The 14,001-nt window shown below is 40.2% G+C and overlaps 1 protein-coding gene across 1 annotated transcript; it reads right to left on the bottom strand.

The window, feature by feature from the left end:
- Window positions 1–2,845: 2,845 nt before the first annotated feature.
- On the bottom strand, window positions 2,846–6,849 carry LOC134737081 (variable charge X-linked protein 3-like). Its single transcript, XM_063642410.1, has 4 exons — window positions 6,742–6,849; window positions 6,293–6,305; window positions 4,872–4,940; window positions 2,846–3,731 (listed from the first exon to the last, which is right to left on the bottom strand). The coding sequence occupies exons 1-4, from the start codon at window positions 6,847–6,849 to the stop codon at window positions 3,055–3,057; spliced, it is 867 nt and encodes a 288-aa protein (XP_063498480.1). The 3' UTR covers window positions 2,846–3,054.
- Between the last annotated feature and the right edge of the window lie 7,152 nt (window positions 6,850–14,001).

Raw genomic sequence — 14,001 nt, 5'->3', positions numbered from 1 at the left:
CATTTGAAAGAAGTATCAGAGCTCCCCAGATCTTGCCAGGGTGCCTAGGTGCCTGGGTGCTGGCTACAATCAGCTGTGCTAGGTCAGGGAGTAACACTTTCTTCTAAATTTCAGCATAAATTCGATCAGGTGGAGCATCAGAAATATGATTATCTGACTAATTCAAGTAAAGAAGAATTTTGATTGACCCACAAATGAACAGACTGAGATCATCCACTCCTATAAGCATTCATCCAAAGTTCTTTTTCAGTTCAGAACCCTGTGGTTTCCTGCAGAGAACTAATATCTGAGGGAAAATAGAGAATGATTCTGGGGATTTTGAATGAATACAGGAAACTAGAACTCCAATTCCTGTGTTTGCCTTGCAGAATCCGTGAAGTTAATGTAATCAGTTATTGCAAGAAGAAGGGGGTTCAAATCATTGTTTTCTAAGTTCGTGTGTGTGTGTGTGTGTGTATGTGTGTGTGTGTGAGAGAGAGAGAGAAGTACAAAGAACTTAAGAGCATTTTTTAGTTAAATGATTTTCTGTATTTTGAATGAATATGATTCAGACTTAAAACCAAACAAAACTTCTAATTCTTTAAAGTTGGTCAGGTTTATTTTAAGCAACAGGACTGATTTGCAGAAGAATGACAGAAATGTTCCTTTCTCCCTTGGTGGTTTACGGCTCAGACCTGTACTTCCTTAGTATATCAAAAATGGGAGAATGCGTTCTGGCCTTGGGGTTGCCAGATTCAGTAAGTAAAAATGCAGGATTCCCAGTTAAATTTGGATTTCAGATTTTTAAATGAATACTTTTTAATATAAGTATATTCCATGCAACATTTGGGACATAGTTATATTGAAAAACTTGTTTATCTGAAATTCAAATTAGCCAGGTACCTATATTTCACCTGGTAGTGCTATCTGGCCTCTGCCTGGCCTTTGTTTCTGTGAGTGGCTTATTTGACAGACAATGTTTCCTGTACTATTTTTTCTATCTTTCTGGTCAGAGATGCAGTGCTTTTCAGGCTCCCACATTCACCAGAGCCATCATGGCTTCAGGGTTCTCCCAGACATAAACCATTTTGCTTCTGGTGACAAATCATAAAAGCCAAGATAATTGAAAATTCCAGCGAGAGACATAAAACAACTTATTGCACTGAGTATCTGATAAAATCTTATTGTTTAAAATTTTATGTTAGTGAAAAAACAAAAAAGAAATGAGATAGTGTGTACCAAAGCTTCCTTTTCAAACTTTGGCAACTGAGATTTGAAACCTTTGAATCTGAATCCCAACTCTGTCATCTACAAGCTGAGTAGAACCAAGTTATTGAACTTCTCTGAGCCTCAGTGTCTTCACTTTTACATTGGAGATAATGACAGATAATAATAGTAGCTACCCTAGGAGGAGAATTAAATGAAATAAGATACATAAAGTACTTAGCAAAGTCACAGTAACAGCTCTTTCTATTACTAGTTTTACTACTGCTACCTCTACAACTATCACTATCACTAACATTATGTGCAAGGCATTGTGGCAGACAATATAAAGCAATTGTTAAAAAGCTCACAGGCTGTTTAGGAAATAGACCAGCTCCTAAAGAAATAAAGAACAATACAAGCCAGCAGGTCCTAAGTGCCAAATGAGGGTCACAGATGGATAAACTACAGGAGCTCAGAGGAGGAAGGGACATTGGCCATATCCCTGGAAGCATATGAGGATAGAATGGTTTATGTCCTACCATGTTCCCCTGGGAACTTCCCTCTTAACAGACACCTCCAAATGCAGATAACTGATTACTTGCTACAGCTCTACCAGCTGCCTCTATTTCCTCCATATTACCTGCAATGTCCTAGGTCTCTTGACTAACAAACACAAGTGTGCTCTCTAGAATCACCAACAACTTCCTCCAGGTTAAATTTGAAAGCTGTTATTTCTTTCTGTATCCTTCTGAAAACTTTTTTTGACCCTCTGTTGATCATGCATCCATTCCTTTCTTAGTATACTCTATGTATTTACCTGTTTTGGCTCTCTTCTTTCTATTCTCTGCTTATGGATGCCAGCCAGTCCCTGGCCTTCTCTTTTTGCCCTTTTTTTTTTTTTTTTTTTTTTGAGACAGAGTCTCATTCTATCACCCAAGCTGGAGTGCAATGGCACAATCTCGGGTCACTGCAACCTTGGCCTCTTGGGTTCAAATGATTCTCATGCCTCAGCCTCCTGAGTAGCTGGGATTACAGGTGCCTGCCACCACACCCAGCTAATTTTTTGTATTTTTAGTGGAGATGGGGTTTCACCATGGTATGGCCAGGCTAGTCTCAAATTCTTGACCTCAGGTGATCCACCCTCCTCGGCCTCCCAAATCGTTTTGCTCTTTTTTATTCCTCTGTACACTTTTTACTTTTTAGCTCCTTTGTGCAAATGGTTCCTGTTGCTAATTTTATATGAATATTTTGTTCCCTCTAAACAACTTCTTTCCATTAATCACTAAAACAGTTGAAAGAGGAATATCCTGGTAATGTGCCACATTTATGAGAATATTAGTAAGCCTATAGTCTTATACCAACAACAAATTCATAAAATTGGAGTCAATATAGAATTAGCATTATACTGAACCAGATTAAGGTTGACAGATGTCCACTCAACTAAATGAGTATTTCCAACTTAATTGAATCATTTGGTGTTTTCCTAGCTGACCTATGTGGTTCTTCCCCATGCTTTGCCTTAAAAGGTGTATTATTAGGATATCACTTTAGTAAACATTGAGAAATGGTAAACTTTCTGTTTTTTTATTTTTTTGTTTTTTTTCCAATGACATCCATTGATCTACTCTTGGCGTTTTGTGAAACAAGCATGCGCCAGGGACCACAACAGCAGAACGCTAGAGAAAAAGATAGTGTCGGAAGCGGTGGGGACTCCGGGAAAAAAGTGGTGACGGAGTTCTCTCTCTCTCTCTCTCTGTCTCTCTCTCTCTTTAACAGATTCATTTTATTTTCACCATGGGGCGCACCCTGTTGGTGAGTTCTCTGGGTCAGACCTCCGATGGCTCCTAGGTCTCGGGGCTGGGCATGAAGTTACTCGCTGCTCAGGGAGAGAATGGAGTTGGTTGCAGTCCCCTCACTCAGTGGGTCCGGCTGTGTCCCCTCACTCAGTGGGTCCGGCTGTGTCCCCTCACTCAGTGAGTCCGGCTGTGTCCCCTCACTCTGTTTTTCCGCCTGCGTCCCCTCACTCAGTGGGTCCGGCTGTGTCCCCTCACTCAGTGAGTCCGGCTGTGTCCCCTCACTCTGTTCCTCCGCCTGCGTCCCCTCACTCAGTGGGTCCGGCTGTGTCCCCTCACTCTGTTCCTCCGCCTGCGTCCCCTCACTCAGTGGGTCTGGCTGGGTCCCCTCATTCACTTGCTCTTCCGGCTGGGTCCCCTTACTCAGTTTTTCCTCTGGCTGGGTCCCCTCACTCGGTGCCTCCGGCTGCAGCTCATGCTGAGGGAGCTCCTGGTTCAGCGGGACACTGGGGCCGGATGGTGCCGGCCCGCTCCCGTCCTCAGGTGTTCTTACAGCCGCGGTCTTTTTTGGAGCACTTTTCTTCCTGGCTCTCCCTCGATGAGTTGCTTTTCCCTTCTTCGGTATCTTGGGACACTTCTTAGGGCTTCTGGGCCTTAGCTGAGAGGAGGACTTCCTCTTTCGTGTCCTCTTGGTGCTGGCTGGTGGTCCGGCGGTGGGCAGGCTCTCGGCTTTCCATCCATCTTCAACAAGTTAACGTCTCCTAATGGTCCGGAGATTTCTAATCTATCAAAATAGGAGTCCTGAGACTTTTAAAAAATAAAATAACGTAGACAGCCTTAAGATTATTGTAGAAAAATGTTCAGCTAGTGGAGGGCAAACAAACTTTTCCAGAGCACCAGTTGCATGCCTGGTTTCATTTTTCAAATATGACTAAAATGGAAGTCCTGCCCTTTATCCAAATTCTCACAGAGAGCATGAGATTCGACTTTTGATCTCAGTAATACTGATAATATTAGACTAATAACTTAATGATATAGACTACTAATAATTAGACTATTTCCAGGTAATCAATTTTTCCATCTGAAGAAAAGGGAATGCTAACATTAGATGTCAGACTAATATCTTAATGATATAGTCTAATTATTATTAGACTAATAAATTGGCCTACGGAGCAAGAGATTTGCTGTTCTACAAAACTATAACAAATCAATAGATGGTTATAGGGAAACTACTCTTTAGAAAAAAGTTTAAAACCCCAACGTGAAAAAGGTGAAGTCTGTAGCTCTGCCTGGAGCCTAAAAAGAATTTGGACATTAAAGAACAATAAAGTAAAACCAACTATCAGTCAATTGCTTACTTGTCTTTTAGAATTGAGGATCTATTCAAAGATACAGTCCATAAACCACTTTCCTCAGACATTTTCATCAGAAGAATATTTCATTTTTAATAGAAATAAAATTATCTGCAATTCATATGAAGTTTTGTCATTTTCAAAGAGCTTCTTTTCACACATGATGAATGGGACAGGATCTACAGTAAAAACAATAACAACAACATGGCTGTTGGTTCAGGCTCTGCCAATTTCAAGGTAATCAATTTTTCCATCTGGAAAGAAAGGGAATGCTAATACTTGTCAGGATCGTTAAGATGATTTATTGAAGTTACCTAGTAAGTTTGTCCATTGGGATCCATATTTGCATAAGGAAATAATACCTCAAATATCCAAATTATATAATTGTTATTATTATAATAAAGTATACTAATTTTGAAGCAAATATTAATGATGTTCTCACATTTTTCTGTCCTTCAGAAATGTCTGTCAATGTATAGAAAGGATTTAGTTAATTAATTACATGTATGTGAGCATCTTGAACATAGCCAGCAACAAATACCTGCTAACTGGTTATAAATGACATTGATGAATATTAAGACAAAAATTTCAGCAGGTAACCCTGAAGTTTCTATGTGCATAATGTAAAAGCAAAAAGCACGTTTTAGCATTATATCTGGATTACATGTATTCTAGTGGTAAGGTAGATTTTGTGCTGATTCATGTAACAACAGGCCTATCTGTCATTCGAGGCCAGCATCGATTATAATTGGTGGTTGATTTCCATGCCATAAGTGTTAGATGTTTTGCATTTCACCCTTTCCTTATAGTTATGTAAATATATTTTTTAAATTGTAAAAAATAATTGGTCAACACATACATGTGAACACACACCCATACATACATTTGCAAAACACAAACTCAACAAAAGACAAGTATCTAGAATATATAAAAAACTCTAAAAACTTGCTAGTAAATAAACAAACAATCCGATTAGAAATGGGCAAAAGATATAAAGAGACTTTTTTTTTGAAGAGGACACACAGATGGCAAGTAAGCTTATGAAAATATGTTAAACATCATTGGCCATTAGGAAAATGCAAATTAAAATCATGATAAAATATCATTACACACCTATCAAGATGGCTCAGATAAAAACATAATGACAAAGCCAAATGCCAGTGAAGATAGTGAAACTGGATCACTCATACATTGCTGGTGGAAATGTAAAATGTAAAATGGTACATTCTGGAAAATAAGTCCAGCAGTTTCTTGAAAACATGCAACAACCATATGACCCAACAATTGCCCTCCTGGGCATTTATCTCAGATAAATAAAACTATATTCACTTTCTGGGTAAATAGCCCTAAACTGGAACAATCCAGATGTCCTTCAGCAAGTGAATGAACAAGCAAACTATGGCACATCGGTGCCATGGAACACTATTCAGCAACCCAAAGGAACAAACCATTGATACACATGACAACCTGGATGAATCTCCAGAGAATTATGCTGAGTGAAACAACCAAAATATCCCAAAGGTTATATACTGTATGACTCTATTTAGATAACATTCTCAACAGGACACAATTGTAGAAATGAGAAACAAATTAGTGATGGTCTAGGGCTAAGAATGGTGGAGGTGGGAGGAAAGGGGATGTGACTACAAGGGCAATGTGAGGAACACTTGCGGTGATGAAAATGTTCTGTATCTTGACTATATCAATGTCAATATCCTGGTTGTGATACTTTAGTTTTACAGGATCATACCATTGGGGGAAACTGGGTAAAGGATAGTGGTGGGGAAATGTTTCTGTATCATTTCTTACAACTGCATATGAAATAATTATCTCAAAATAAAAGGTTAATTTTAAAAACGTTAAAATATATGGCATTGAAATATTAATCTAGGCTACTGAGATTTTGATGTTCTCTTAAATTTTATAACCGAGTACTCAAGGTGAGTGCCTATCTTGCCTTACCTTGGTTCCTGTCCTAGAAATCAGATTAAATGTAGCAGAAATCAGAATGAATGGGGCTCAAAATGAATTGTCAGAAGTTTCCAAGGAGGATTCTGCAGGCTTATGGTGATAGAGGTGATAGAATGCTTTAACATATTTTGGGAAATAAGAAAGGTGGATAGTAGGGAGACTAGAAACCCCAAGAGGTTCAGGAAAAGTTTAAGAGACAGAGCTTGGGAACAGAATCTTCTTCACAGCACTTGTAGGGAAGCACAAAGAGAAGGGATATTATGCAAATATGGATATTCAGAGGAATAAAACAAGACAAGATTTTTGTTGTTGTTGTTCCCCTTCCATCACTCCCTTCCCCCTGCTGTGAATCTTGCCAAGAGGAATCTTAGAATGCTAATGTCTCGCTATTTGACACAGCGAGTGATAATTGCACAGTGGCCGATTGATTTCTGACTCACCCCTTTGCAGATTAGCCCTGCAACTTTGCATTCATTCCAAGCCTCAAGGAGTAGAGCACAGCAGCAGCAGGGCCCACCTTCACCCGTCAGATAATAAAGTTTAGTCATGCAGCTTAAAATAAAATAAGCAAGAAGCAGATGGTGAAAAGGACAGAATGTAGTGTATTTAATCTGTCCATGTTTGCGAGGAAGCAATTGTCTTCTTAGCTTCAGAAAACAGAGAAAGACAAATAATAAAGCTTCTCTTTCCTGCACATATGACATTGTTGATAGAGATGATCTGGAGTTTGGGGTAATTTGACCCTCATCTTGCTGAATTCTCTTTCTTGGAACCAGGAAACTGAGCTGGACTGCTTCTCCTGGTAGGCAATCAATGATAGGAGGAGGTTAGCAGCAGTCTGCACAGTAAACAACTCCGAACAAAATGATCATACCCAAATGAAACCAATATTGGACAAAATGAACCTCCCAAGGCCTGGGGTGGTCATCTATAATAAAAGAGCTGTCAGAGCAAATGGGCTAGTGTTAAATAGTTCAGTGTAAACTGTTAGGCAGCCGCCCCTATGAAAACACAAGGTGGTGAGTAGTGTCATGGAGCGTTTATTCCAATTTGGCTTGTTTAGAATCGTTGCAATGCTGGAGAAAGACGACAGAAAAAATGACTTTGCCTCCTCTGAGACGGCCCTCTGACACTGAAATCTGGAAGGCTGGCTTGAGCCCTTTGCCTGGAATTTATTCTTATTCCAGTTCAGATGGTGCCTGAGTATTTTTTAATGATGTGTCAATTAAGGCCCATTGCTGACTGCCAGAGTGGAAGGATCGGGTAGAAATCTGTGTGCGAGACGAGGTAGAGCCGGGTGGCTAAAGAAGGAGAGGCCGCAAGGAAATAGGCAAAGAGTTAGGAAAGCAAGTGAAAATGAGGTTCAGCCTGGTTGTTGTTGTTTTTTTTTCTTTTTTTTGAGACGGAGTCTCGCTCTGTCGGCCCGGGCTGGAGTGCAGTGGCACAATCTTGGCTCACTGCAAGCTCCGCCTCCCGGGTTCATGCCATTTTCTTGCCTCAGCCTCCCGAGTAGCTGGGACTACAGGCGCCCGCTACCACTACCACGTCTGGCTAATTTTTTTTTGTGATTTTAGTAGAGACGGGGTTTCACGTGTTAGCCAGGATGATCTCCATCTCCTGACCTCAGACGATCTGCCCGCCTCCGCCTCCCAAAGTGTTGGGATTACAGGCGTGAGCCATGGCGCCCGGCCTGTTGTTTTTCATTAGGTTTAATCGTAAACTGGTGAAAACATTCATAAAATCTACATCTTTGTTTTCAAAAGAACACATTCAAATAGAAGAAACTTGGAGGTGGTCAAGAAGAGAACAGGCCTAGCAGGCCCAGCCCTGACTCCCTTGCCATTGTTCCATATCCTTGGGGAGTGTGAATTCCAAAACACAGGGGAGGGGTATGCTAGTGGACTACCATCTGGTGAAAGCCAATTCCCTTATCTACATACGCTGGGCTTTATGCTCTGTCCTATAATACAATGAGTCAGAAACTGAGTGAGGAAGACGAAAAATGAGCCTCCCCTTCCCATGCTATAGCTGTTCTCGACCCCTGTGAGTCTTCACCCAGTACAGTACACCTCACACTTCCCTTCCTTCTCTGAGTTTCTGATCTACAGAGAATGTAGCACACATCTCAACATTTAGCTTTCTCATGTTTTCATTTTCATTTACTTGTTTGTTCATCCACCTGGCCAGCTGGTTTTGAGCGCTGAGGTTAACACAGTAAGCAAAATAGCCACATGGAGTCATATAGTTCCTGAGTCTCTCATAGAACTTCCTGTGAAGCCAGGTAGCAGGCAATACCCAAAGTACCTTAAAAACAAGGCCCGTCCCTGCATCTCATGATTTCTCAGCGATAATGGGGTATATGTTTAAGTGGTTCCATTGGAAAATAAGTGATCTGATGAGTTCGCTAAACTCATTCCCTACAATGGTTCCTAAATTAGACTTCTTTTATAAAAATACAGACATCAGGCTTATAACTTTGATGATTTCCTAACAGTAAAATATGAGACTTTTAAAAATGGGATTATTTTAAACTATAGTTGTGTCATGGGCAATAAAACATGAAATTGCCCATGCCGTAACAAAATTAGAGATTAGAACCTGTCCTTGACTGTGGTTCTAACCATATGGACAGAGAAAATGGAGGAAGCGGGTCAGGAGGGGGAGAGAAATGAATCAGATACTCACAGGGTCACAGGAGCCAGGGATGGTGGCCAACTGTCTCTGTTGGCCTGCGCTGAGGGGTTTTCCAGGACCTGCACTTTTAGTGCTAATGCCAGGAATGAGTGAGTTAGCCACCGTACCAGGGGCTGAGTTAGCCACCGTACCAGGGGCTGAGTTAGCCACCTTACCAGGAGTTCCTGGACCCCAGCTTTGTTCCTGTACTTGACTCTGTGAGAAATTTCCCTTTTTGCTTATGCTTATCTGATCTGGGTTTCTGTCACTTACTTGGAAACCGGAGTCCTAACAAATGGTTAAGTAGCATTTTCCACTTTGTAAATAATTTTTGAGTCTCACGACAACTTTTTGAGACAAAGTAGATGACATCCCCATTTTGAAGAGAGGAAAATTGGCTTGAAATCCCAGGCACATTTACCAGCTCATATGGCTAAGTAGGTCAGGTAGCAAAGCTGGGCCCCCTGTCTCCTATCATGAGAGCTTTGTACTTCTGGAAAGCTCCCTGTCAGCGGGTGGGGGGTGGGTATCTTGCAGGAATAGATTCTGTACTGCCTGGGTATCCATCAGTCACAACCTGCACTTTTAAAGACACTTGCTCTTACATACCCCCTCTTCTCTACTTCTCTTAAGTTTGCGTGCTGCGTATACTTCCTCCACCCTACATTGTTTGAAACTCTGCCATTGTAGCACCTTTTCCTATCCATGGTTTTCTTGCCACTTCACTGAGTGAAAAGGTGGGAAAGTAAGAGTAACCAGAACTCAGAGAAGACCTCCCTTACGGGCTTTACAAACATGTAATTTAATCCTCAAGGAAATTGTATGATATAGGTTTTACTCTTTCCTTTTATAGATAAAGAATTTGAATCCCAGAGATGATTAAGTGGCTTTTCCAAAGTCACTCAGCCATTATGCAGTGAAACTGAGATTCCAGTTCAGAGTGTCTGACTCCAGAGCCCATTCATTATTTTGCCCATATATAATGCAAACTTCTAGGTAGGTACATCCCTCTATTTTGGAGCACATAATTTATTTCACTGGGAGAACAAAGGTGAGTCTGTGCAAACTCTCAAGACAGAGAAAGGTCGATGATAATGTCGGGTGACTCTGGGTGCCAAGTTTTAGGGCTGTTCTGTGCAGCATAATTCTAGAGCTGCTGGAACAGGGTAGGCCCTAAGATAAAGTATAGTTTCTTTTCACAGTTCATTTATACTCACTTTGGAATTTTTTCCTTCAAGCATTTGGAAGGCCCTCATGTTACCAGAAAGGGGTCCCAATCCAGACCCCAAGAGAGGGTTCTTGGATCTCATGCAAGGAAGAATTCAGGGTGAGTCCACAGAGTAAAGTGAAAGCAAGTTTATTAAGAAAAGTAAAGGAATAATGGCCAGGTGCAGTGGCTCACGTCTGTATTCTCAGCACTTTAGGATGCCGAGGTGGACAGATCACTTGAGGTCAGGAGTTCGAGACCAGCCTGGCCAACATGGTGAAACCCTATGTCTACTAAAAATACAAAAATTAGCCAGGCATAGTGACAGGCCCCTGTAATTTCAGCTACTCGGGAGGTTGAAGCAGGAGAATCACTCAAACCTGGGAGGCAGAGGTTGCAGCAAGCCAATATCATGCCACTACACTCCAGCTTGGGCAACAGAGCAAGACTCTGTATTAAAAAAAAAAAAAAAAAAAAAAAGAGAGAGAGAGAAAGTAAGGAAATAAAAGAATGGCTACTCCATAGACAAGAGCCCTGAGGGCTGCTGATTGGCTAGTTTTATGGTTATTTCTTAACCATATTCTGCCAGTAATCCAAGAGGTGGATTATTCATGAGTTATCTGGGAAAAGGGTGGGGATTTCCTGAAACTGAAGGTTTCTCTTCCTTTAGATCACATAGGGTAACTTCCGGACATTGCCATGGCATTTGTAACCTGTCTTTGCACTGGTAGGAGTGTCTTTTAGCATGCTAACGCATTATAACGGGCAGTGAGGACAATCAGAGGTCACTTTCATCACCATCTTGCACTTGACGAGTTTGGTTGGCTTCTTTATTGCATCCTGTTTTATCAGCAGATTTTTTGTGACCTGTATCTTGTGACCTCCTATCCCCTCCTGTGACTAAGAATGCCTAACCTCGTAGGAATGCAGCACAGCAGGTCCCAGCCTTCTTTTATCCAGCTCCTATTCAAGATGAAAAGATGAAGTTGCTCTGGTTTGACTACCTGTGACACACAGGATGAGTGTTCCTCCAAAGGAAAGAAAACATTTCAAGAAGAAAGCAAAATAGGCATAATCTTTTGTTTAATGTTTATTATTATATTTACTACCAGATGTTTATTATAAAATTATAATTATTGAAAATAATATAATTTTAAAAGTATTTAAAATATATATGAATAAAACAAATTATAAAAAGTCATCCTAAAAACACCTACCCAAAAACACCTCCCCAAACTCACCACTGTAAAGATGTTGCTGTTCATTCTTCCAGGTTAAATACACACACTCCCCCTGAAAACAACATCATATAAAAATGGTTTTAGAACCAGTTTGTTTTCCTTTTAACAAATTGTATCAATGAACAATTATATTTTTCATATAAAATAAATTGTGTCAATGAACAATTATATTTTTAATAGCATAGAGAATTAATCTCTACCCAGATAGATGCTGGTAGTTATGTTTTATATCCATTCTTTCCTCTTCCCCTTCCCCCATCACCAAAATCCAGGCCCATCCATGAGTAAAGCAGCGTCTGATGAGCTGAAGTATTTAGTAAGCTAATGTTCACTGTCCCCAGCAGGAGGCCTGCACAGCTTGGCTGATGAGAAATGAACTGCCTGAAGCAATCTTTTAATGGCAACTAATTTCCCATATTTGATTCTCAGCTTAGCCAACTAATATCTAGTTCAAGCGTGACAAGGCATTCACAGTTCCTTTTGAACGTTCTCTGTCTGAGAAGCCAAACAATATGTTCATGGCCATCGTGACCTTCCAAGATCTTGTCCTGTCTACTCCAGACCAGACTTTGATCTGCCAGGGTCAGTGATCTTATAAGAAAAAGTTTATGTCTTTATATTGAGCTCTTCTTCTTTTTGATTCTAACTATTTTCAGATAAATTAGCACCGAAAATTACTGAGCAACAAAGTTTGTAAATGTCAACTAAGACTCTTCAGAGAAACCATAGAGCTATTTGCATTTTCTTTAGGTTCCTGTAAACAGTTTCGTATCAATTGGTCTTTTTCATTCTTAATGCATGTAAGATATCTAATAGGTATTAAGCTCCTCTGCCCTTGCCTTAAACAAATCCTATTACTCTGTGATTCCATCCCATTACACAGTGATTATTGAACAGAGCTCAACTTAATTGGATATGATCATGTCCTGGTATGTAGAATTATCCAGGAAAATTAGTATTTTTAGTTGTCTCCAATAGCCCTATTTGTGGCTGTATTTTACACTTTTTTTTTTCTAAATCTACAGGTAAGTTCTTTTATATTTTTTTGAAAGTGGCTCTAAAATTTCTTGTTAATAGCTACAGCACGGCTAGATTCAAGGGAGACTATATTCAAGGGTTACTTGATCTTAAGTTTTATAGGCAGAGAGGTAGGTGCAGGGTAGCTTAATGAATATTAGTGCACTGGTCTTACACATAGGGCTGTGTGTGTGCATGCACGCGTGTGCGTGCGTGTGTGTCTGAAGGTTTTAGTATCATCAGAGAAAATTGCCACATCCTACTTTCCACCTCCCACCTCTGTTTCACATACCTAGTTTTGGAAGTCAGAATTACAATTATTTATATTTTGGACTAGATTGCCATTTTTCAATTCTGAGACAATCTCACCACTTTATTTACACCTGAGTAAGAATGGCAGTCTCAAACAGTACTATAAGTCACTTGCCAAAATCTAGCCTAATGTAGGCAGCATTGCAAACCTCAAAGAAAACACCAGTCAGCAGAGGCCGTCATGGGGCACGACAGGTCTCGGGTCCTCACCCTAGATGGACTAAAGCATAAATGTGTTCCTGTCCTTGAGATGATCCTGAACTGTTCATTTCAGGGAAGAAACCGTCACACAAAACTAGACTCAGTGGTTCATTTCAGCTCTTTAGGAAGAAGTGAGATCCTTGCTGCCTTAGAGAAAGGCCATTCCAGATACTCCTCTGTCCCAATAGTCTCTTAAATTGTGCATAAAACAGTTTACCTAATTTCAGACTCACTGATATTGGTTCATCAGCAGAGTAGTTGTCTAGCTTGGAAACTCCTGCTTTTCTATAAAACCTAAAACATTTTGATAATTTTGCAAGAATATCCTTAACCTTGATGTGGTTCAAAACCACATCACACAGCGGTTATGGCAGTAGGCTCTGGTGCCAGACTGGTCTGGCTTTGAACCTTAGCTCTGCCACATGTTCTTGCTATGATGTTGGACAAGTAAGGTAGCCTTTAGAAGTCTCAGTTCTTCAATCAGTGAAATAAGAAAAACATAACAACCATCTCCTAAGGTCGTCGTGAAGAATAAATTACATAAACCATGATCTTAGAGCAGTGCTTGAAACATAATAAATTATTATTCACTGTTATTGTTTCTATATTAGTTTTATTGTTATTATTTTATCCATGCTTTCAAAGCCCAGTCAAGTTAGGCATGAGTTTTGGGATACAGGATTTTATATACCTAGTTAGGTCACAAACTCTGATTCATTAACATTCCATCTCAATTAGATGACAGTCTCATATCTAATGGTCATCAACAATCAGGTTGCAGGCACCAAAAGCCTTAGACAAGCTCTGCCTTTCTGTTTCTGTCTTCGTTTTGTTTTGTTCTGGTTTTAGGATGGATTCTAATAAGAGTAATTATTTCAGTCTTAGATCCTTGTGCTTTTTTACCTTATCGATGATGACCAGGAATAGGCAAAGAAATGGCTAAAAAAGTGTCAAAGATGCTACGGAAAGGGAGGATTGGCATTATATATTTTAAAGGGTAGGAGTAAACAACTGTGGACAGTAGCTGACATTCACAGTCTATAGTATGG

Source organism: Symphalangus syndactylus, chromosome 7 (assembly GCF_028878055.3).
Source record: "Symphalangus syndactylus isolate Jambi chromosome 7, NHGRI_mSymSyn1-v2.1_pri, whole genome shotgun sequence".
Lineage (NCBI taxonomy): Eukaryota > Metazoa > Chordata > Mammalia > Primates > Hylobatidae > Symphalangus > Symphalangus syndactylus.
This window is presented reverse-complemented; position numbering and strand designations above follow the sequence as displayed.

Excerpts from the sequence above, each read along its gene's own strand:
- LOC134737081 (XM_063642410.1), bottom strand. The coding sequence starts at position 6,849 with ATGACTAAACTTTATTATCTGACGGGTGAAGGTGGGCCCTGCTGCTGC. Across the intron at positions 3,732-4,871 it reads CATTTATAACCAGTTAGCAG|AACTTGTTGAAGATGGATGG; the intron begins GTATTTGTTGCT and ends TTAGGAGACGTT.